Source organism: Callorhinus ursinus, unplaced genomic scaffold (genome assembly GCF_003265705.2).
Source record: "Callorhinus ursinus isolate GAN/ISIS: 27379988/994484 unplaced genomic scaffold, GSC_fseal_2.0 scaffold41, whole genome shotgun sequence".
In the NCBI taxonomy this organism is placed as follows: domain Eukaryota; kingdom Metazoa; phylum Chordata; class Mammalia; order Carnivora; family Otariidae; genus Callorhinus; species Callorhinus ursinus.
The window spans coordinates 8,346,701-8,368,043 of NW_027397103.1; the positions used below are offsets into that span (position 1 = coordinate 8,346,701).

Sequence of the window (21,343 nt, forward strand, 5' to 3'; positions counted from 1 at the left end):
TTCCCATTTTAGAGATAAGGAAACGGGCTCAGGGAAGTTAAGTGACTTGACAGCTGGGAAGTAAAGGAGCCCAGATTTGAACTCCGGCAGTCTGTGCTCTTAACCACTGCATGTGCTGTCTTTTTCTATCTAATCTTAGTGAGGACTCTTGAGAGTTTTGGAATTAGGGAGTCCCCTTAGAGCTCATCAGATGGGTCTCTGAGAGCAGAGGGGGCAAAGATCTAGCAGCTCCTGCTCTCCCACAGGAAGAGGGGTGGCCACTGGACAGGTATGGGAAGAAAGGAACACTTGCCTGGTCTCTGATCTGGAAAGCGTCCTGCTGGCCCAGGGCTGGGTTTGCTGCCTCCTGGAGGCCCTGAATGGGGAAAGAGAAAGGGACGGAGCAGAGAAGGTGGCATCATTTGGGTGTTCTTCCCTGTCTCCCCCTCCCCTCCCCTGCCTTCATTTCAGGAGTGTGGACACAGGCCTGGGGGCAGCAGGTGATGGACCGAGGTACCCAGGGATGCAGGAATGGTCCCAGTGGGAGACTCTGAGGTCAGAAAGACCTGGGTTCAAGCCCCAGTGCTTCCTTCCTGGGCCTCAGCTTCCTCTTCTGTGAAATGGGGATGGCTGTACCTGTTCTTTGCATTTCACCAGTTATTAAGAAGTTGATGAACGAATGGAGTAAGAATTGTTTGTGAGGTGACAGGCAGATTTATGCCTTGAGCCCACCATCGCTATGGTGGTCATTCCTGGTCCAGTGGATTCCTTACAACTACATTTCCCAAAGTATGGGATGCAGAAGAGAGCCACAGGGAGGGGGCTTGGAATAACACTCAACCACACAGCAAGAAAGTCATTGCAGTTTCCACTGCCTGCCTCGGTATTATCAATACCGACTCCATCATGGAAATGTCGCATTTAGGTGTTACTTCGTCTCTAACACCTCTCTAACTTTTGTGAATTTCCCTTTTGAGCAGAAAAGAACAGGCCTCGGGCTCAGAACCTTCAACAGGCCAGCATACTGAGACTCTCACTGCATGGCTTTATTTTCATTGCATTACTTTTTTATAATTACCCCCTGCAATGGGTTGAATTGTATTCCCCAAAGGATGCTGAAGTTCTAACCCCCCAGTCCCTGTGAATGTAGCCTTGTTTGGAAAGAGGGTGTTTGCAGATGTTCAAGTAGAGATGAGGTCATACGACTATGGCCTTACAGAAAAGGAGAAATTTGGACACAGAGATGTACATAGAAGGAAGATGATGTGAAGGCACAGGGAGAATGCCACCAACCGGCCAAGGAAGGTGTGGGCCACCAGAAGCTAGGAGAGAGGCACGGAGCGGATTCTCCCTGACAGCCTTCAGGAGGAGCCACCCCTGCCAGCACCTTGATTTCAGACTTTTGGCCTTCAGAACTGTGAGACTATAAATATCTGTACTTTTAGGCCACTTGGTGTGTGGTATTTTGTTAGGATAGCCCTAGCAAACTGCTGGGTGTCTTTACGGCACGGAATACCAGTTTCTCATTTATGCCATTATTATATATATATATAAGGTTTCTCTTAAAATAACACAATGTTAACTGCACCGATTAGGCATTATTTCTATTGTTTTATGCAATCCATGTTTGTATAGATTTTCCCATATTACCATCTCTTTGGTCACCATTTCTTCCTGACTCTCACACTGCTGTTCTGGGAGCATTTGTCCCCAGCACTTCCGTGACAGAGAGTCTGTGATAGCAAGTTCTCTCGGTTGCGTTTTTCAAGTGAATCCATTTGAAGAAAGATGTGAAGAAGAGAGCAGGCGGCAGGTGCATGAGGTAAGGACTGTGAAAGGGAGTGACAGTGCCTGAGGCGGGGCAGTGGGGAAAGAAAAAGCCCTGTCAACGCGGGTCTGGGACTCACGGCTCACTTGTGCCCGGCTTCCCCACCCGGAGGATTACTCATTCTCAGGGTCTTCGCAGAGTTGAGGGTTTGGTGGTGGCTGTGGCTTTGCAGAAAGCCCGGCGGGCTCTGCAAGCAAGGACAGGAGGCACCGGGGTCCCAGCTGAGTGGCAGTCTGGGTGGGCGGGCGGCAGATACCTGGCTGCCCAGGCTGAGGCGGCGCTGGGCTCAGCGCGGAGGCGGGAGCGGGTCTGGAGGCCTGCACGGAGTTGGCCCGTCGCAAACCTGCCGGGGAAAGGAAAGGAAAGCGCCGGTCCTGTTCTGCGCACGCGCACACAGAGTGGCAGCAGGAGGGGGCCTGGAACTGGCGAGCTGGCCCGAGGCAATGCCTTCTGGGTTTGAACTGAGTGCGGGACCCCGACACCCTCAGCATCTCTAGATCCTCTCCTCCCTTCTGTGCCTTCTCTCTGTGCAACACTCAGATCCCCTGTGCAGGTCACAGCAGCGACATGGGGGTCGAAAAGTAAAGGTTTCAGGGTGTTGCCTCCATCTGTGTGACCTTGGGCAAATGACCTGGCCTCTCTGGGCCTCAGTCTCCTCATCTGCGAAATGGGGATAACAGTATCTACCTCCTAGGGTTGCAGTAGAGATGTTATGATACAATACAAGCAAAGGGCTCAGAACAGCACCTGGCATGGAGTAAACACTAAGTATTATTATTGAATCTGGTCTCTATCTTCACATGGACCTAGCTCTGCCTCCAGCTTCTTGTATAAGCTGTGTGACTTTGGGCTGGCCATTCACCCTCTCTGAACTTCAGATGTCTCATGGAGGCAACAGCTCTATCTACTGGATAATAATGAATTAACATTTATTTCATGCTTACCATGTTCTGTGTTTCAGGGACTTTACATAGAAGAACTTACTTAATCTCTATACCCCATGAACTGGGTGCTGTATTATCTCCATTTTACAAATGGAGAAGCTGGACACAGAGGGCTAAGGAGCTCACTTAATGTCTCCTTACTGGTTAGTGGCAGAACCAAGGTTTGAATTCAGGCATTTTGTCTCCAGAGTCTGCCTGAGACCATCAAGTGCTATGGTCTCCTGCACAGCTACTGGGGCATCAGAGGGGATAATGTACACAGCAGTTCCTGGCATCCAGAAGGTATGATATTCCTGGAAAAAAGCTCCGTCATCTCTCATTTCACTGGGCTGGATCCCACCTTTCCTGAATTTAGCTCTTTGTCCTTGGAGAGATGCTTAAATGCCAATGACAGAAGATGCTTTGCCACCTCTGGCTGGGAGCCTACCAAGCCCTACGGATCCTGCAGTAGCACTGTGGTTTGTTCATTTGGGTCTTTGTTCATTCATTCACTCATTCATTCACTCACTCACTCACTTACTCACTCACTCACTCATTCAACAAGTGTTCATGGAATGTCTGCCAAGTGCCAATCCCTAGGCAAAGATGGACAAAAACCATCTTAATTCCTCCAGGAGTGCATGGCCCAGTCAGAGGAAGGAGATAGACACTGAGATAATGAGTTTATAAAACAGCGCTAATGGTCAACATCCACTAAGTGCTTCAGATGTGCCAGGCCATGAGCATCACCTCCCGGAACCCTCACAACTTGACGTCATGTGTGGTATTACAGTCCCCATTTACAACAGAGAAAATGGCAGTTAAGTGTGCCCAGAGTCACGTAGCTCAGAAGCGGCTAGGACCTCCGACCAGGTTTGTCTGACTCCAAAATCCCTGCCCTTAGCTATTATGTTATACCTGCCCCAGGAGGTAGAAAGTGAATAATCGTGCACACTGGGCCCCCACAGCATGTCAGGCTCTGCTCCAAGATCTTTACAAGTACTACTGTGAGGTTTCAGTTCACTTAATCCTTTAGAGCGGCCCCATAAGCTAAGACTGATTACTGTCATTCTTTCCATTTTACAGTAATTGAAAGCCTGGTGTCTTGATCTGTAAAATGGGAATGCACAGCTGGTAGGTGGTAGAGCTGAGATCTGACCCCACACAGTCTTTGTTCTGGTGTTTGTGCCCTTGACACTGAACTGAAATGGCCATAGAGGTAAATAAGTAACATCACTGGGGATGGAGGCAACAGGCGACATTTGACTAGGGGGATGGGAACAGCTTCCTGGTGCAGGTGGCCTTTGGACTTGGAGTTTGGGTATACCAACATGAAAGGGATATTGATGCCCAGACGACCTCTGTAGCCTAAAGAAAAGTTGGGATGATTTTGGTTTATTCCACAGCACTAACTCCACATCCTAGATCTGCGGAGAATGGGGCACTGGGAGGTGTCAGGATTACTGAATGGGAAACACAGGGCTGACTTGATTCTTGTCGAGGGTCCGGGACCTGAGTTGCAAGTCATCCTCAGCCCTCCTGCTGGAATTCCCTCTGGGGCTTAGTCTGGCTCATGACTGAGGGCTGCTGGCAACGACTGAGCCTTTTCCTATACAGCAAGGGCATCTGGGCTCCAGCAGATCAGGAAGGGTTGCAATCAGCCCTTCTGCAAATGGCACAAAGAGGTTAGCACAGACATGTCTGTGTTTTGGAGCACCAGACCCCTCTGAGTAACCTCAGTGCCACCAGATAGGATCTGACTTGCCATACCTGTGTGATGTGTGAATGATATAAAAATACAAGATGCTGGCCCTTCCTCTGCTCAATGTTCTTCTGTGGCTCCCGAGCACCTTCAGGAAAACATCTAAACTCACTTATCTAACTTTTCAGGCTCTTGAGCAATGATTCTCAAACTTCGGCATTCACAGAAATCACCTGAAGAATTTGCTTAAAAAGTGCAGAGTCTGGGTCCTGACCCCAGAAATTCTGATTTAACAGGTCTGGAATGGGGCAGAGAACAAGTGCGTTTAACACACACCTAAGGTACATGGATCTGCTCATCCCCTGTCTTCTACTGTTCTCTCAGGGAAAGAAATTCTGGCTTTAATATGCTTTAGACAGTGACAAGCACTAATTAGAGCTGGGTGTCAATACTCTGGGAACTCAGAGGAGGGAGCAATTAGCTCAAGGTGGAGCAGGTGGATGCTAGAAGCTTCATAGATGGCGATAACATTTACACTGACTCTCCAGGGACAGGGGGTCAAATTTGGCTCAGGAATGTTGTGTGACTGTCTTTTCCCTCAAGAGGCAAAATAATACAGAGGCTTAAAAGCACAGGCTTCATATACAAAAGTCAACTAAAAATGGATCAAAGAGGGGGTGCTAATTTGGTTGAGCATCTGACTCTTGGTTTTGGCTCAGGTCATGATCTCAGGGTCATGAGACTGAGATTCTCTCTCTCCCTCTGCCTCTCCCCACTGCACACTCTCTCTCTCAAATAAATAAATAAATAAATCTTTGGTGTACCTGAATATGACACCCAAAGCACAGAAAACAAAAGAAAGAAAAATTTGACTCGTCAAAATTAAAAACTTTTGTGCATCAAAGGACACTATCAATGGGGTGAAAGGGCAACCCACAGAATGGGAGAAAGTATTGACAAATCATAGATCTGGAAAGGGATTAATATCCAGAATATATAAGGAACTCCTGTAACTCAACAATAATAAAACAAACATCCCAATTAAAAAATGGGCAAAGGACTTGAATAGACATTTCTCCAAAGAAAATATACGAATGGCCAATGAGCACATGAAAAGATGCTCAACATCACTAACCATCAAGGAAATGGAAATCAGAAACATGAGATACCAGTTCACATGCATTAGGATGGACACGCACGCACGCACGCACACACACACACACACACACACAATACAAATGTTGGTGAAGATGTGGAGAAACTGGAACCCTTGTGTATTTCTGGTGAGAATGTAAACTTGTGAAGCTGCTGTAGAACCCACGATGGGTGGTTCCTAAAAAACTTAAGCATAGAATTACCATATGATCCAGCTATTCCACTTCTAGGTATAGACCCTCCCCAAATTAAGAGCAGGGACTCAAAGGGATATTTGCACACCAACGTTCATTATTCACAACAGCCAAAAAGTGGAAACAACCCAAAGGTCCATCAACAGATGAATGGATAAATAAAATGTCTATCCATGCAAGGGGATATTTTTCAGCCTTAAAAAGGAATTCAGGGTTCTGATACAAGTCATAACATGAATGAACCTTGAACACAGGATGCTCAGTGAAAGAAGCCAGTCACAAAAGGCCACATATTGTGTAATTCCATTTATATGAGATGTCAAAAATAAGCAAATCCTTAGTGGTTAGTGGTTACCAGGGGCTGGGGAGGGGGAAATGGAATGCAGAATTGTTGTTTAATGGGTAAAAGTTTCAGTTTGGGATGAAATGGCTTTGCTGATGGTTAGTGGTGATGGTTGCATGACAGTGTGAATGCACTTAAGGCCACTGAACTCTAGACTCAAAAATAGTTAAAATGGTAAATTTAATATTAAGTATATTTTACCACCATTTAAAAAGATGTTTTAAAAAAGCACTGTCAATAAAAACTTCACCTCTGGAAGAGAAAAACAAGCACAAGCTTTGATGTTGGACAGACATAGGTTTAATTTCCATTTGAACCAATGATCAGCTGTGTGACCTAGGGCAAGTGGCATCACTTCTCTGAGCTCAGTTTCTCCATGTGTAAAATGGGAAGAGTAGATGTCTTCATAACAGGGCTTGGGGTTGTGACAAGGATTAAATGAGATGTTCTACGTGAAGAGCTGGGGCCAGCATCTGGCACATAGTAAGTACACAACAAATATTCCATATGATGTTGCAGAGCTGAGAAATTCTTCTTTCTCTATGAATCTGAATCACAGGTTCATTAGGGGGTATGCACGGTGGATTTAGCACAAGGTATGGACCCAGCTCTCTGGCCAAGAAGAGGGACTATGGGCCTAAGCCACAGACACACTACTGAAGAAGAGAAGCCAGAGGTCATCATGGGGCCTGAATATTCAGCCCATCTAACTTTGGACCCAGTCTCATCCCCTTGTTAAAAAGGAAATGAAGTGGCTCTGAGGGCTCACACAGGAGGTAGGGAGCTTTGATCTCTCCCATCCAGTAGACATTTTTCCCAAAGTCCAGGAATCAAGGACTCCCACGGTGGGCACTCTTGGCAAATAAATCCCCCATGAGTGCAGCCAGAGGTGCTGGGCACCAGTGAGCCAAGAGCAGCTATGAGTGACATCCTGGCTATGCTGAACCACCCCATCCTCACGGACAGCAGAGGCCACTGGCCAAGGGAAGAAAGAACTTGGGTGGGTCTGTGAGAGGGAAGTGTCCCGACTTTGCTCAAAGGCACGTTGCATTTTCCTCAGGGCTTCCAGGGAGGAAGGCAAAAACCCCTACGTTTTCCTGACATTTGGCATTAGAGCAGGAAATGGGTATAACCAAACATACGGATGTCTAGAGTCAGAATTGTTTCTGAGTTGTCTTTCCTCTACCATAGACTAGAACCAACATCTAGAACGGAACGTGGCATGCAACAGATGCTCAATAAGTACTGAATGAATACATGGATTAAAACATTGTCACCCCCAATCCTTTGGATTCTCCTCAGCCAGGAAGCCTGTCTGGATTTGCCCATGTTTCCTACCTGCTGGGCTCCGGGTGGAGTCACCGGCAGCCCCACCATGGCCGTGGTCCCAGCTCTCTGAGTCCCGGCTGGATGAGCTCATGCGTGCCTCAGAGGCCCTGCGCACGGGAGGCCCATAGCTTCCTCGCCCGGGAGCAGAGGCCGGTTCAGGACCTGGAGAGAAAAGCACGTGTTAAATGGAGAAAGGGCATCAGAGGCATGGGATAGAAGGTTAGAAGGGCTCCTGTCCCAAAATAGAAGACTGAGTCAGCGGAACCCACCTGTCTTCTGACCTGGGCCCCTCCTGTCTTCAGTGTCACCTGGAGAGAGAGAGAGAGAGAGAGAGAGAGAGAAATGATGGGGAGTCCTTGTTTTACGGTTTCTGGAGAACCCTTGCCTAAGGAACACACAAAGGGGCCCAGTGCCACTCTTAAGAACTTTTACAAAATGAAGTGGAAGTCTCCTCTCCCAACATCCCCTGTGAGGTAGCTCCCATTTACTATTTCACATGATTTCCTTTGTGTGCACGAGCATGTGTGAGCATGCACAAGCCTTTAAAAAGAACAAATTGGGATTATTAGCCAATGATCGTACAAACTGTTCTAGAATGTTCTCTGTTCACTTGCTAGGACTCACCAGGCATGCTCCAACCTCAAGTCCTTTTGCACGTGACATTCCCAAATGTTCCATGAGCCCTCTCCACCCTTCCCCCCAAATACTAGCTCCTCAGACAGCCCTTCTGTGACCATTCTGTCCAACATGGAGCCTCCTGGCACATCTGTCCCCTTTACCCGCTTCATCTGTCCTCTGGACACCATCACTATCTGGCATTACATGGTATTTGCCCGTCCTTGTTCGTCGAGTATCTGTTCTCCCCAGGACAATTTTAGCTGTGTGAGGGCAAGGATTTTGTCTGTTCCACTTAACACTGTATTCCTAGGGCACAGAACAGAGTCTGGAACTCGCTGGGTGTTCAGTAAGGGTTTGTTAAAAGAATATCGAAAGCTTCTATCATGGGCATAACTCCAAATCTCTAATATACATTTCCATCGTTCAATTTTAAAAGATGCCTAATACAGCATGGTGTGGCTATACCACAATCCATTAAACAATCCCATCAATGAACATTTAGGGGTTTCCAGGGGTTTTGCTACCATAAATAATGATACAATAAATATACTTACACATATATCTATTTATATTGGTTCTTTTATTGCTGTTAGATATATTCCCAGAGAGGGACTGCCAGATCAAATGGCACGTATACTTCAAATTTTATTAAATTCTGCCATAACACTTTCCAAAAGCCTGGAGGTGATTTATAGTCCTACCAACAGTTTGTAAAGTATCCATTTCCCCCACCTTCACCAGTACTGGAATAACCAATAATTTTTCTACCAATAATTTTTCATCTGTCACTATGCAATGCTGGTGACGTTACTTCTTTCTAGTGATATGAATGGGTGTTATATCAAGCATAGTTTTGGGGTTATTTGCTTTGTCCAAAGTTATCTGATAAGCTAGTTCATATTATTTCTGTGTGTGTCTGTGTCTTTAACATTATATAATATTGGTCAATATTTACTAAGTGCTACATTCTGCAAAGCACCTCCCATCTAGCATCTCATTTAATCTTTAAAATAACCCAGCGAGTTATTAACCCCATTTCACAGATGAGGAAAGAGTCTCAGAGGGCTAGGCGACGTGCAGAGCTGGAACTGAGGTTCAGGTTCTCTCGGTCTCAGATGTCCTAGATCTTGATGGTGAAGCTGTGCAGTCTTCTCAGGCTACAGGAGGGAAAGCCTAACCAGGAAGAAGGATGTTCTGGCGGTGACAGTGGGGGCTCCTTGGGGACACGGTGTATATTGAAAACTCGGTAATTCTCTGCAAGGAATAGACGTTGCTTGGGCCATGTCAGGAAGAAAGCATTTGGTGGATGCCTCTTCAGTGCCAGGCACCGGACTGCGCACCTTTAGAAGTCATCTTACGGGAGACAAAGTTGGACATTTCGACCTTTCAGACCTTCAGCGACAACTTACCTTTCAGAAGCATTGCCTGCACTCAACTCCAGAACTGACGTTCAGGCCAGATTTTATCACTTAGTGTCAACTGAGATCATGACAAGGGCCTCTTCTGAGGTCAGTCCTATTGGTCTCACCAATTAAAATATGTTTGCACTGTAGTTGCTTTTTTTCTTCTTTTTACTTTTTTGCCTCTCCCTTTTATCATCATTTTACTTAATTAATAGTAATACTTGGATAAGAGTGATAATATCCATAGCCGTGGTAATTTTCTTTTGGTAATTTCCCTTCTACTCATCTTTCACTCTTAAGTAGTACCATTTCAGATACAGGAGATGGTTGATAGAAGTTGCAGGGACAAGGAAGGCCTTCCCAGCAAGTCCCCCTCAGGCCCCGGTGTGTATTGCGGTGACAGGAGTCTCTCAGTTTCTAACTTTAATTTCCACCTCTTGTACCTCTAAATACTCCATCAGGGATGACAACAAAAGCTTTTGGCAGCCCGGCATTGCTGGAGAGTTTCCTGTGCTACCCTCTCTTTTTTTAGAAGTTTTTATTTTAATTCTACCATTATACAATAGTGTTACCATATTACACTACGTGATACAATAGTGTTACCGTATTACACTACGTGATACAATAGTGTTACCGTATTACACTATACTGTGAAGTGTTATATTCACTCCAGATGTACAATATAGTGACTCAACACTTCCATACAACACCCTGTGCTCATCATGACAAGTGCCCTCCTTCATCCCCATCACCTAGTTCATCCATTCCCCCCACTCCTCCCCTCTGGTAACCATCAGTGTGTTCTCTACGGTTCAAAGATTGTATCTTGGTTTCTCTCCCTCTCTCCCTTTGCTAATTTATTGTTTCTTAAATTCCACGTACGAGTGAAATCATATGGTATTTGTCTTTCTCTGACTGACTTAGCATTATACTCTCTAGCTCCATCCATGTTGTTGTAAATGGCAAGATGTCATTCTTTTTTTATGGCTGAATAATATTCCATTGTGTGTATATCTATATTTATATCTACCATGTCTTCTTTATTCATTCATCGATTGGTGGACACAGGCTGCTGCCATACCTTGGCTATTGTAAATAATGCTGCTATAAACATAGGGGTGCATGTACTCCTCTGAATTAGGGTTTTTGTATTCTTTGGGTAAATACCCAGTAGTGCGACTGCTGGATTGTAGGGTAGCCCTATTTTTAACTTTTTGAGGAAGCTCCATACTGGTTTCCTGTGCTACCCTCTTGGTAAGGGTTCATGGTGAGCTGTGCAGAGGAGGTAGGGTTCTTAAACCCAAGCCCAGAGGCGGGCTGTTCACCAGCTGGGTAGAAACACAAGATATCATGTCAGGACATCCTCCGTGTAGACCAGTTAGCCAAGATCTGTCCTTGGTCCTAAAAGGAGAAGGTGTTTTCTTGTACCTCGGGTTGGAGCCCGGGCAGCATGCTTGGGCTCGGGCGCGACCTGCTCAGAGGCAGCAGGCTCACTGACAGGCTGCTGGGGCTTGGTCTTCCTTATAGGCATAGGCTGTGGGAGGACCTGTTTGGGGAAGCCCTTGAAGAACCACGCTCCAGAACGCTTCCACACCTAGGGGAAGAGAGGGAGAGGATGAAGGCACGGCAGCCAGTCACTAAGAGTCCTGCCTTCACAAGTGCCATTTTTTAACTTTGCTCCCTGCCCACAGTACAGAGCCTGCCACAATTCCTACTTGACTCACACACTATCCCCAAACACTCAGTAGGCAGGGCCTGAGTAGACCCATTTTCTTGATGGAGAAAGTTGAATATCAGAAAGGTGATGAACTGGTATGAGGTTACCCAGCGAGAGAGTGAAAGTAGAGTAAGTGGACTCCAAGTCTTCCACCTCTTAAATATGGCGCGCTCCCTACTTCGAGGAAGAGAAGAGTCACGGAAGCAGGAGAACAGAAATTCTTTCAAACGTCATGGACTGTTCTACCAGTGTTCACCGCTGAGCTGGCTCCTTTTTACCAATCCCTTAGGACATATACCTAGCCAGGTTCCCCGGCCCTCGACTGCCACCCAGTTTCCCTGGTTACAGTGAGGAAGGGTGCCCCAAACAAGGAAGGGTGTCCCAAAAGCCAGATGGGACCAATCGACTCACCTCTCTCTGCTCGATGCAGATTTTGCAGAGCCACACGGGATGCGGGCGGTTACTGGAGGTTTCCACCCCACACTTGGTGCAGACATTCTGGGGACAAAATATAGCCCAGGGCACACTCAGATATGCCAGGCTCTGAGCTGCCAGTGATCAGGGCGAAGGGGGTGGGAAGGGTGGCAACTGAGCCCTATTCTCTCTTGGTGGATGTAAAGAGCTTGAACTCTTTCTCACCTCCCTCCCATGACCAAGGCCAGTTAGGATTAAAGTTCCAATCTGAGTCTTCATTTCCAATAACAACAACTGGAGTCACTCCCCGGCACTGGATGAGTGAATTCTCCTGAGTTCTCCAAGAGTCCCTGTGGGGTCTGAGTTTTCAGTGTCCACACAGGGGAGATCGCTGACATGAGTTTTCAAGAGGAGAGGTCACATATTTATTTGTTTATTATTTCTTCTTTCTTTCCCGCATGAATCTGACCTAACCTAGCCTATGGCTGCTGCAGGTTCAGCTCTCCAAGGAGAAGAAAGTTACCCGTATAAAAGCTATGACTGTGTGATGGTTAGAATGTTATACTTTTGGCTGAGTTGCCTGGTAGTCAAGACAAAAAGGAAAACCCAACAGGTCACGAAATTTTCACTATCTGGTTGACTGCAGCAGATTAAGTGTTTTAGCCTAGATAAATTTCCCCCAAAATTGCATTCTAAATGTTAAGGGGGATTCCAAGCAGGAGATGCCAAGTGACATTATGGATGTCTCCAGCTCAGGTGTTCCCCTGAATTCCTTTCCTGGGAATTGGGCAGACCCAAGGGCAGTTGTATCCGTGTCCTGGAATCGTCAAGTGCCGACAGCTTGAGGGGAAGGTGCAGGGTGGAGGGAGCACAGGGAGACTCGCCTTCAAGAATGAATGCTCAAGAAGCTCAATGGCTCTAACTTGGCTGGAGAGGGGCTTTCTAAGCCAGGGTAAGAGGATGCTCAGTAAACCTTCCATGTACACACAGGTGTAGACACCTGCCTGGCATGCTCTTGAGCCTGACACATAACTTGCTAAGCCACAACCAGGATACTTGGAGGCTCAATCATAGCTCAAGTCCTACCTCAGGCTCCCAAGTTCACCCTAGATTGAGCTGAGCTCCAAGGGGCAGAAGAGTCAGAGCATCTTCCAGGAGAGGAACCAGAATCAGGGTTGCCTAGATAGATAGTTGGGCATGGGAGCACCCCCAAAGGAATCATATGCTGGCAACTACCCTTCAGGATCCAAGCTCCATCCCCAAGACCCAGGGCCCCAAGGGCTGGCTTGAGCCCAGGCCTAGCCCTGTGCATGAGAAGAGCAGGGAAGCAGGGAAGAGGAGGCTGACAGTACCTTCTTACAGTCCTCACACACCACACAGGTGGAGCCCAGCATCCCCAGCTGTTCTCCACACAGGATGCAGCGGTTCACCCCGTCCCCGGCCACGTTCTTCCTCATGTTCTCCAGACGGTCCACCAGGCGCCTGGAAGCAGAGACAGAGTCATGAGGGCCTTATAGGACCAGGGACCACCAGCAACTCCCACAGTATCAGGCTGATGGTCTTAACCCTTCTCTGAGTCGTGGGCTCCTGAGTGTCTGATGATAACTGCTGGACCCTTCCCCAGAAAAAGGCACGTGTAGAGGAAATTCTGATACATTTTCAGACCACCGCAGACCCAAGTCCCATATCTCCCACCTCTTCTACTGACCGCGGGCTGACCACAGACTAAGCACCTTCTCTAGACTTTCTATCTCCCATGATCTCTGTTTACCTAATTGTCTACCTGACGTCTTCCCTTGGATGTCTTTGTGGGCTTCTCAAAGTTTACTTGCAGCTGCTCTTCAACTTGGCTCTTCTCCAGCCCCATCCCTAGCACACCTGCTCCCATTCTCAGGATGGAGCTGGACCCTGCCCCCCCCCCCCGCTCCGTCCCCTCCACGGGTCGGGTTCCAGCTTCGGGCACCATGGGCATGAGAACCGCTGGGACGCAATCCGGGGATCACAGGCTCTAGAAGGTCGCTGGCAGCCCTGCCTGGCAGCCACCTGATACGGACTCACCCCACAGGCCCTCCTCGCTCCTGCCATCCCCACAAAGTGCTCTGACTCACAACGTTATAAAGAGCAACTTCTCCCTTTGTGCTTCATTCGCAGGAGAGCCGTTCTGCCCCAGGGTGAGCCAAGAGCAGCCTGCAGGCTCCAGAGCCTCCCTGTGACCCAGATCGGCCAGAACTGCTTTGGGAGGCAGGATGCGCAGAGCCAGAGGCGGCCCTCTCCTTCCTCCTCCACCTCCTCTTCCCTCCCTCTCCCTCCTTGGGTTCTCCCTAGAAACTGTTTTTATAGGATGATGGGTGGGGGGCAGTCACCAGGCGCAAGCCCCAGTCCACGGTCTCAGAACACCTAGCGTAACAGTTGCTGGTGTTTACCGAGCGCTTACCATGTGCCAGGCGCAGAGCTAGGCACTTCACCTTGATCTTCTTAATGAGTCCTTCCAGCAGCACAATACGCTGAGAACTATTCTTGTGCCCATTTTCCAAGTGGGAAAACTGAGGCACAGAGAGGCTGTGATTTACGCAAGTCACGCAGCAGGGAGGTGGAGAAAGCTGGGATCCAGACCCAGGCACAGTCTGTCCTGAGTCCCTGTTCTTACCTGTAATTCCACCCTCCTGCTCTGTGCTGGGCAGAGCCATGGGGATCTTCTTGAACTGTTTGATCTCCACTCTGCTCGCCCCACCCCTGCAGTCCCCACACCCAGGGAGACCTTCAGTTATTGGTAAGCACCAAGTTACACACACCCCGTTACCCCGGCTGGTTCTGTCCCTCTGTCTCTCACTTCCCTAAGCTTGGGACAAGACACCCAACAGTTGCCCCATCATTTTGCTTCCCTGAAAAACCTTCAATGTAGGGTTGAGAAATCTGCAGTTTGGCCCTGGATTTTGCCTCTCTGGGCTTCAATTTCCTCATCTGTAAAGCAGAAGGTGTTAAGCTGAATCGGCGGTTGTCAAACTGTGCTTTATGGCACCCCAGATTTCCTTAGAGCCAGTTTAGGGGCCACCCACTGTAGTGGTGGGGTGGGGGGTGATTCTGAGGGTCCAGAAAACCCTCCTTCACCCACAGCATGTCTGCATTTATCACTTTTGTTTGTTTAGGCTGTTAAATTAGATCTCCTTTGGAAAGCCGCAGTTTAAAGAAATGGCCTGAAGTTGTCCAGGGCAGGTAAACTTCAGGATGCCTTTCAATGCCACAGAATTATAAAATATTATGACACAATGAGGCGAGCTGATGGAGGCAGGGGATGGTAAATGCATGGTGACATTCCTATTGTACACACTTTCCTCTTCTACCAATTTCTTCCTTCATCCACCGCCCTAGCCAGGAAATGGTTCGATTTTATTCCTCTCACTCTAGCAGGGCAGGTCCCAAAGCACAGAGAGGGTGAAAGGCTGGCCTGGGGCTGCTCAGCAAGGGCGAGTATCTAGTTCTCTGGGTCAGGAAATCATCTTTGCTTTCCATGAAACCCTCCTGGCTTCCCGCCTCGGGTCAAGCCTCAGGAAGACAGCCCAGGCCAGATGACCCAATTTTAAACTATAGTGCACTCTGTTTAGGAGGTTTGGAGGCTTTCCTGCCTCCTCGTGGAAAATCAAGGCCATGGATTCACTCACCACTTGCAAAACCCACACTCTGAGCCTCCACCCAGATGCCTGTTCCTTTTTTTTTTTTTTTAAGATTTTATTTATTCGACAGAGAGAGACAGAGTGAGAGAGGGAACACAAGCAGGGGGAGCAGGAGAGGAAGAAGCAGGCTTCTGGCAGAGCAGGGAGCCCGATGTGGGGCTCGATCCCAGGACCCTGGGATCATGACCTGAGCCGAAGGCAGACGCTTAACAACTGAGCCACCCAGGTGCCCCCAGATGCCTGTTCCTTGCACTGTTCACTCCTAAATGCCGAAAGGCCCCATTAACAGGCCTTGTACGGGGAGTGTCTCATTAGCTCCTATGGTAGAGCAAATGGCACGGAAAAACCACAGATTTAAGATCATTATTCAGATGTCTCAGCTTGGGGACCCTTGTTATTTGTGAATTTGGCTGAGACCAATAAGGATAGAAGCACGCGTGGGCTGGGAAGAGCGCACCTTTGTCGCTGCTCCAAGATCTTTCCTGCAGCCCGCTCGTGTGGACACCCTCTCTGCGGCTCCCTGTGCTAGGACCTCAACACAGACAGCTGCCACAGCCAAAGGTCATAAACTTAGAAATGAAACTTTGCAGGAAGCTAAGTCAAAATCACAGATGGGTCTTTATCCTGGTGATAAAATATTTCCGTTTCTTTACCCCAGAAGGAATGTTTGTTCCTACTAGTCTTGGCAGGCGCACACTCTATGCATCCTGAAGGATGCCTGCAACCCTCCGCGCATGTCAATCACTCAGGGAGCCTTTGGAAAGAATACCGAGGCACGGAGCCCCGACTCTCAACCTCGTCAGCTATGGGTCTGCTGAAGCCCTGTGAGCAGTATTAGAATATGCAGCCCTGTGGGGAGCCACTGCATGGGGGGCGGTTCTCAAAATTCACGGTGCTTCTAGATCACCCTGGGAGAGTGTTCGGCATGCAGACAATGATCCTGTGGGATCGCGGCAGGGTCTGGGAATCTGTATTTTGGAGCAGCCCCCTGAATGGTCCTGATGCTGGTGAATTCCTGGCCATGCTCCAGGAAGGGCTGAAGGAAGGAAGGGGGCGGTAGGGCAAACTGCATGGGAAAATGCTCTCCTTATTATGTTAAAGGGGGGAAAAAGACCCCCCCCAAACCCCAGGATGTAGAACTGTAGTCAGGGTCTGAATTGGGGTTTGGAACATGCTCATCTGCAGCTCTTCATGACGTGTACCAGACAAAAAAAAATTTAGAAAGGAAACACACCCAAATATTCACAGTGAGAATCACTGGGTGGTGGGATTATAAGTAACATTTATTTCCTTCTTTTTTTAAATTTTCCTTCTTTAATGCCTCTGTCTCCCTCCCTCCTCAAGCACCCGATTAGGTGGCCTCCCCTATGCTTCCTTAACCTCCCACCACGAACATGTGTTGCCTTTATATTAGAAGAGAAAGTGCATTTTTGAAGATCGAGAGCAGGTAAGGCAGGGTTAAAAGACATGGGTTTGAATCCTATCTTCTCTCCAGTAAACAGGCTTGAAAAACCTCTGTTCTCTGGGGGCCCTTTTCCCAGACTTTACTGTGAGGGGTTAGATGAGTTGCAGCTCAAGCTTCCTCCCACAGGCAGCAGTCAGGGAGTCTCAGATCCTAAGGCTGAAACACCAAGACTTCCCCTGGTGTCTTGAAATAGAAGGTCCCTTCATGCCTAAGAGAAAGCCCTCTCTGTATCGGCAGCCTGGTTTGTTTGCCAGTCTAATGCGTCCACATTAAGAGCCCAATTAGCTGGACACCGTACGTGCCTGTCACTCTCTAGTTATGTCTTTACATGCCCGATTAACTTTATGACTACCACTCATGCCTTGCATCCAGGAAACACATCCATCACCAGGCTGAGCACTTAAGGGGAGGGGAGCTGCTGTTCACTCTGTGACACCTCCTATTTCCCAGGATGCTCCCAGAGGCACCAGAAAGGGTACATCTCCTCCTCTGGGCCCCAGGAGACAACCCCCCCTGGAGGTGATGGGAAGTGGATTCCCAACTTGGTCCGACCTTGCTATCCAAATGGAAGCAGATGCGCTGCTCCTTCATTCAAATATTTATGGAGCACTTGCCATGTGCCAAGTAGACAATGAGGACCCAACAGGGAGTAAAACAGGCGAGTCCCTGCCTTCGTGAAGCTGGCACTGCAGAGAGGGCTCGGGCACTACTGAATTCATCACATAGATCATCATAATCACGCTCATAGTAAGTTCCCTGAACGACAAGTATAGGCAGCCAGGAGAATGCAGAAGAGAGGGACAGAAACCGTCAAGAAGGGGCCTCTGAGGAAACACCCAGTGAGTTGAGCCCTGAGGATAAAGAGGAGCTGATCCAGTAAAGAGGGTGAGGAAAAGCACTTGGAAGAAGAGGGAATAGTATATGCAAAGGCCCTGACACATGCTCAGCATGGCTCATGCGCTGGGTGGAGGGGGATGAGGCTGGAGGGGTGGGCAGGGCCCACTCCATTCCAGGTCTTGATGGGATAGCATCAAGAGGCTTTAGGTAGAGGAGGCTCCACATCCCCCGTTTTGAGACAACGCGTGGACATAAGAATGGAGCTCTTGAGATGCTCAGAGCAGCGAGAGTTTCAGATGCTGCAGTGGGTCCAGGCAGAATGAAGCAGGTAAGTCCCCAGACTTTGTCTACACATGGAGCTGGACTGGGTCTCTGGAAACTACAGGACTGTCCCCAGTGGGTCTAAGTCAGTACTGCTAAGAGTACAGTAGCAGGAGGGCCTTGAAATCCCATTGCCCAATAGCAGGCTCCGGGAAGCTGCCCCATGTATCAGTTTCATGTTGCTACTGTAACAAATCACTGCAACCTTAACAGCTTAAAACAACATATATTTTATTACCTTAACAGTTCTGGAGACCAGATGTCTGACACGGGTTCCACTGGAGACCAGATGTCTGACGCGGGTTTCACTGGGCTAAAGTCAAGGTGCTGGGAGGGCTGTATTCTTTCTGGAGGCTCCAGGGGCAAATCCATTCCTTTGCCTTTCCCAGTTTCTAGAAGCTGCCTGTAGTCCTTGGCTCATGACCCTTCCTCCATCTTCAAAGCCAGCAGTGCAGCATTTTCCAATCTTGCTGTGACTCTGACCCTCCTGCCTCCCTCTTATAGGGACCCATGTGATTACATTGGGTCCACTGGATAACCACCCCATCTTAAGATCCTTAACTTAATCCCATATGCAAAGTCCCTTTTGCCATGGAAGGTAACAGATCCTCAGGTTTCCAGGGATTAAGATGTGGACGTCTTGGGGGGTAGGGGAGGGCGTTATTCTGCCTACCACACCCACATTCCTGCTCCATCTGCCACCCAGGTCCTATTTCCCCCTGATTCACGTCTGAATCAGACTTCTGCCCTGCTCTCCAGAGCAAGGTTTGGGCAATATCTCTCCGCCTCGCTGTGGATGACAGACAAGCCAAACTTTGGACTCTGCAGGATCCCAATCACCTTCTCCCGGTGCTCATGCTCAGCCCCAGGAAAACGCAGACTCCCTCCACACAGGTAGAGACACACACAGGCATGCACACACTTTCAGAATTTAGAAATAGGCAGTGATGCAAGGCTTGGGGTGCCAATTCTGGGCTGAGCTTGCCTGGGTCCATATTTGGCTTTGCCACTTCCTAGCTCTGGGACCCCAAGAAAGTTACTTAACTTTTCTGAGCCTCTGTTTTTCATCTGTAAACTAGGGAAAACAAAATCCTTACCTCCTAGGGTTGTTGCAAAAATAAAATAAGAGCGTGTGTAAAATGCCCGGAACATGATAACTACTCAGTAATGGTTGCTGCTAATTATTTCTTCTGGATATCCGTGGCTTTTATAACTCCCTGTACTCACACTTTTTCTATCAGGATGCTATCATCTGCCCATGAAATCTGCCTTTTGAAAAGCCTTTGAAGGGGCTGCGATGACTAGAAATGGACACGGATGGCACGTATCCACCCAGGTGAACACCACGGGCACACCCCTAGAGGCACAGGTCCACACGCACCTGTGAGCACACCCGTGCACGCTCACACACCCGTGTGGGATCACACCTACATGTGGAACGCGCCTTCCCATGCACGGCTCGCAGAAAGCCTAGCCCCATTTGGCTACCTTCTGCAAACAAGGAAAGAAACCACATCGAGGACTGACATCGCCTGTTCCTAAAGCTCAGCTCCCTCAAAAAGTGCAAACTGGCCTCAGAAACATTCAGGCAACCGCTTCTGAGCTGTCAACTACATATTGCAGCAGCGTCTCAATGAATGTTGGGGAGAAGGCTGATGGATGCACAGTTACCCTGGGAAGTAGGCTTAATGTGACGTGCTGCAGAGCCGAGGTGCCCTGCCTGGGAGGCATGATGGCTCTGCGGGCGATTCCTCAATCCATGAGGGAAATGGCAAAAAGCCGGGGCTGTGCCACTGACGGGATGGGGCCGGAGGGGCTGCCTTCAGAGCAGCGGTGGGTGGTGATTACACACAATTCATAAAAACAGCGCGAAGTGGGAGAGTGGATGTCATGTTGTCTCTCTGGATCTCTGGCTCTCCCTCTGTTTTCTCTCTCTCTCTCTCTCTCTCTCTCTCTCTCTCTCACACACACACACACACACACACCCCAATTCCAGATCGTGCTGCTTTCCCCCTCACCCTAACTGCCCAGTGGGGGGAATATTACCCTAAACTTGGCGTTTCCTTAAGTCAGTATTAGATCGTCTGCTGTGAATGGGGACACAGCTGCTCTGACGAAGGCTGGCCCGAGGCTCCATGGCCAAGATCTCTCAGAAGCCTATCCTAAAATGCCTGAGCTGCTCTATCACGGCGCCATTCGGCGGGCGTGCAGGATGCGAGCATTTCAGACTCATTAACTCTCACTGTTGTTTATTGCTGTCGACACCTGGGAAGCTGTGGATCCTAATTTCTCTCCTTGATGGATGGGTGAATGGGATTCCTGCCCAGGCCTCAGCTCTTCAGGGAAGGGGTCACCTCGGCTCAGAGCTGGAGACAAGGGAGCCAAGAGAGAAAGACTGCTGGAGGGTACAGAGGAGTTAAGGTAGTCAGTCAATGCCAGGCAAGGTGCTGGGTCCCTATAAAGCCTGGAATAGTCAGGGTTACCAGGTGCTGTGCTGAGTACTCCATATGCATTGTTTCTTTTTCCTTCTTTTTTTTTTTTAAGATTTATTTATTTATTTGAGGCAGTGGAGGGGCAGAGGGAGAGGGACAGAAAGTCCCAAGCAGACTCCTCACCAGGTGCAAAGCCTGACGCAGGGCTCAAGCCCATGACCCCAAGATCACAACCCCAAGCTGAAACCAAGAGTCAGACACCAAACTGACTGCACCACCCAGGAGCCCCACGTGCATTCTTTTCCTTAGGCCATCTATAACCTGTGAGAGCAGTTCCATGATTCACCCCCACTTAACAGATGGGGAACTGAGGCACACAGAGCCCGTGAGGGGCAGAGATGACCCTGGAGGCCAGGTCTAGCTGTCCAGATGTTGTAGAAGTCTTTGTTTCACTGTAGTGCTTATGGCTGGAGCTCTTTCTATCCCCTCCCCAGGTGGGGGAGGGAACAAGGGTTGTTGCAGTGGAGAGACATGAACTGCCCCACTGAAGGAAGAAGTGTGTGAGACAGAACCAGGTAGCCTGAGTGAAGATCCAAGACACCCTGTCAATTCTTGACTTACTTAAATCCCTCAACTCATCTGTCAATTCCTTCCCTCCCTGCACCCCAGAAGGCAATAGGATACAGTGGAGAGACAGATTCAAGTTCAAAAGTCAGGTTTGGCCATGTAAAGGCTATGTGCCCCTGGGCAAGTGTCTGAACCTCACTGAGCTTTGGTTTTCTCGGCTGTATGGCAGGGATAACAGACTGTCTCTCAGTGAGGGGACATTAAGGAAATGAAAGGAGATATAACATATTTGGAAGTCCCTACCATAGTGCTTGGCAATAAATACTTGCTTTTCTACAGAACAGCAGAGTTAGACTCTAGCCCGGGAGCCAGACTGCCTGGGGTTGTAATCCCACTTCTATCGCTTATTAACCGTGTGACCGTGGGCAAGCTGCTTAAACTCTCT

General features: G+C 48.7%; 1 protein-coding gene across 10 annotated transcripts in view; it reads right to left on the reverse strand.

The window, feature by feature from the left end:
- The window catches only part of RPH3A (rabphilin 3A), a 274,212-nt gene that overhangs the window by 25,934 nt on the left and 226,935 nt on the right, over positions 1–21,343 (reverse strand). For 9 of the 10 annotated variants that reach the window (XM_025889793.2, XM_025889792.2, XM_073881096.1 and 6 more), the window contains 7 exons: positions 12,958–13,087; positions 11,603–11,689; positions 10,903–11,068; positions 7,723–7,761; positions 7,463–7,615; positions 2,064–2,150; positions 293–355 (listed from right to left, as the gene is read on the reverse strand). In XM_025889793.2, coding sequence (XP_025745578.2) covers positions 293–355; positions 2,064–2,150; positions 7,463–7,615; positions 7,723–7,761; positions 10,903–11,068; positions 11,603–11,689; positions 12,958–13,087 — 725 coding nt within the window. The remainder of the gene's footprint in view (positions 1–292; positions 356–2,063; positions 2,151–7,462; positions 7,616–7,722; positions 7,762–10,902; positions 11,069–11,602; positions 11,690–12,957; positions 13,088–21,343) is intronic. The other variant, XM_073881088.1, reaches the window with a different exon arrangement.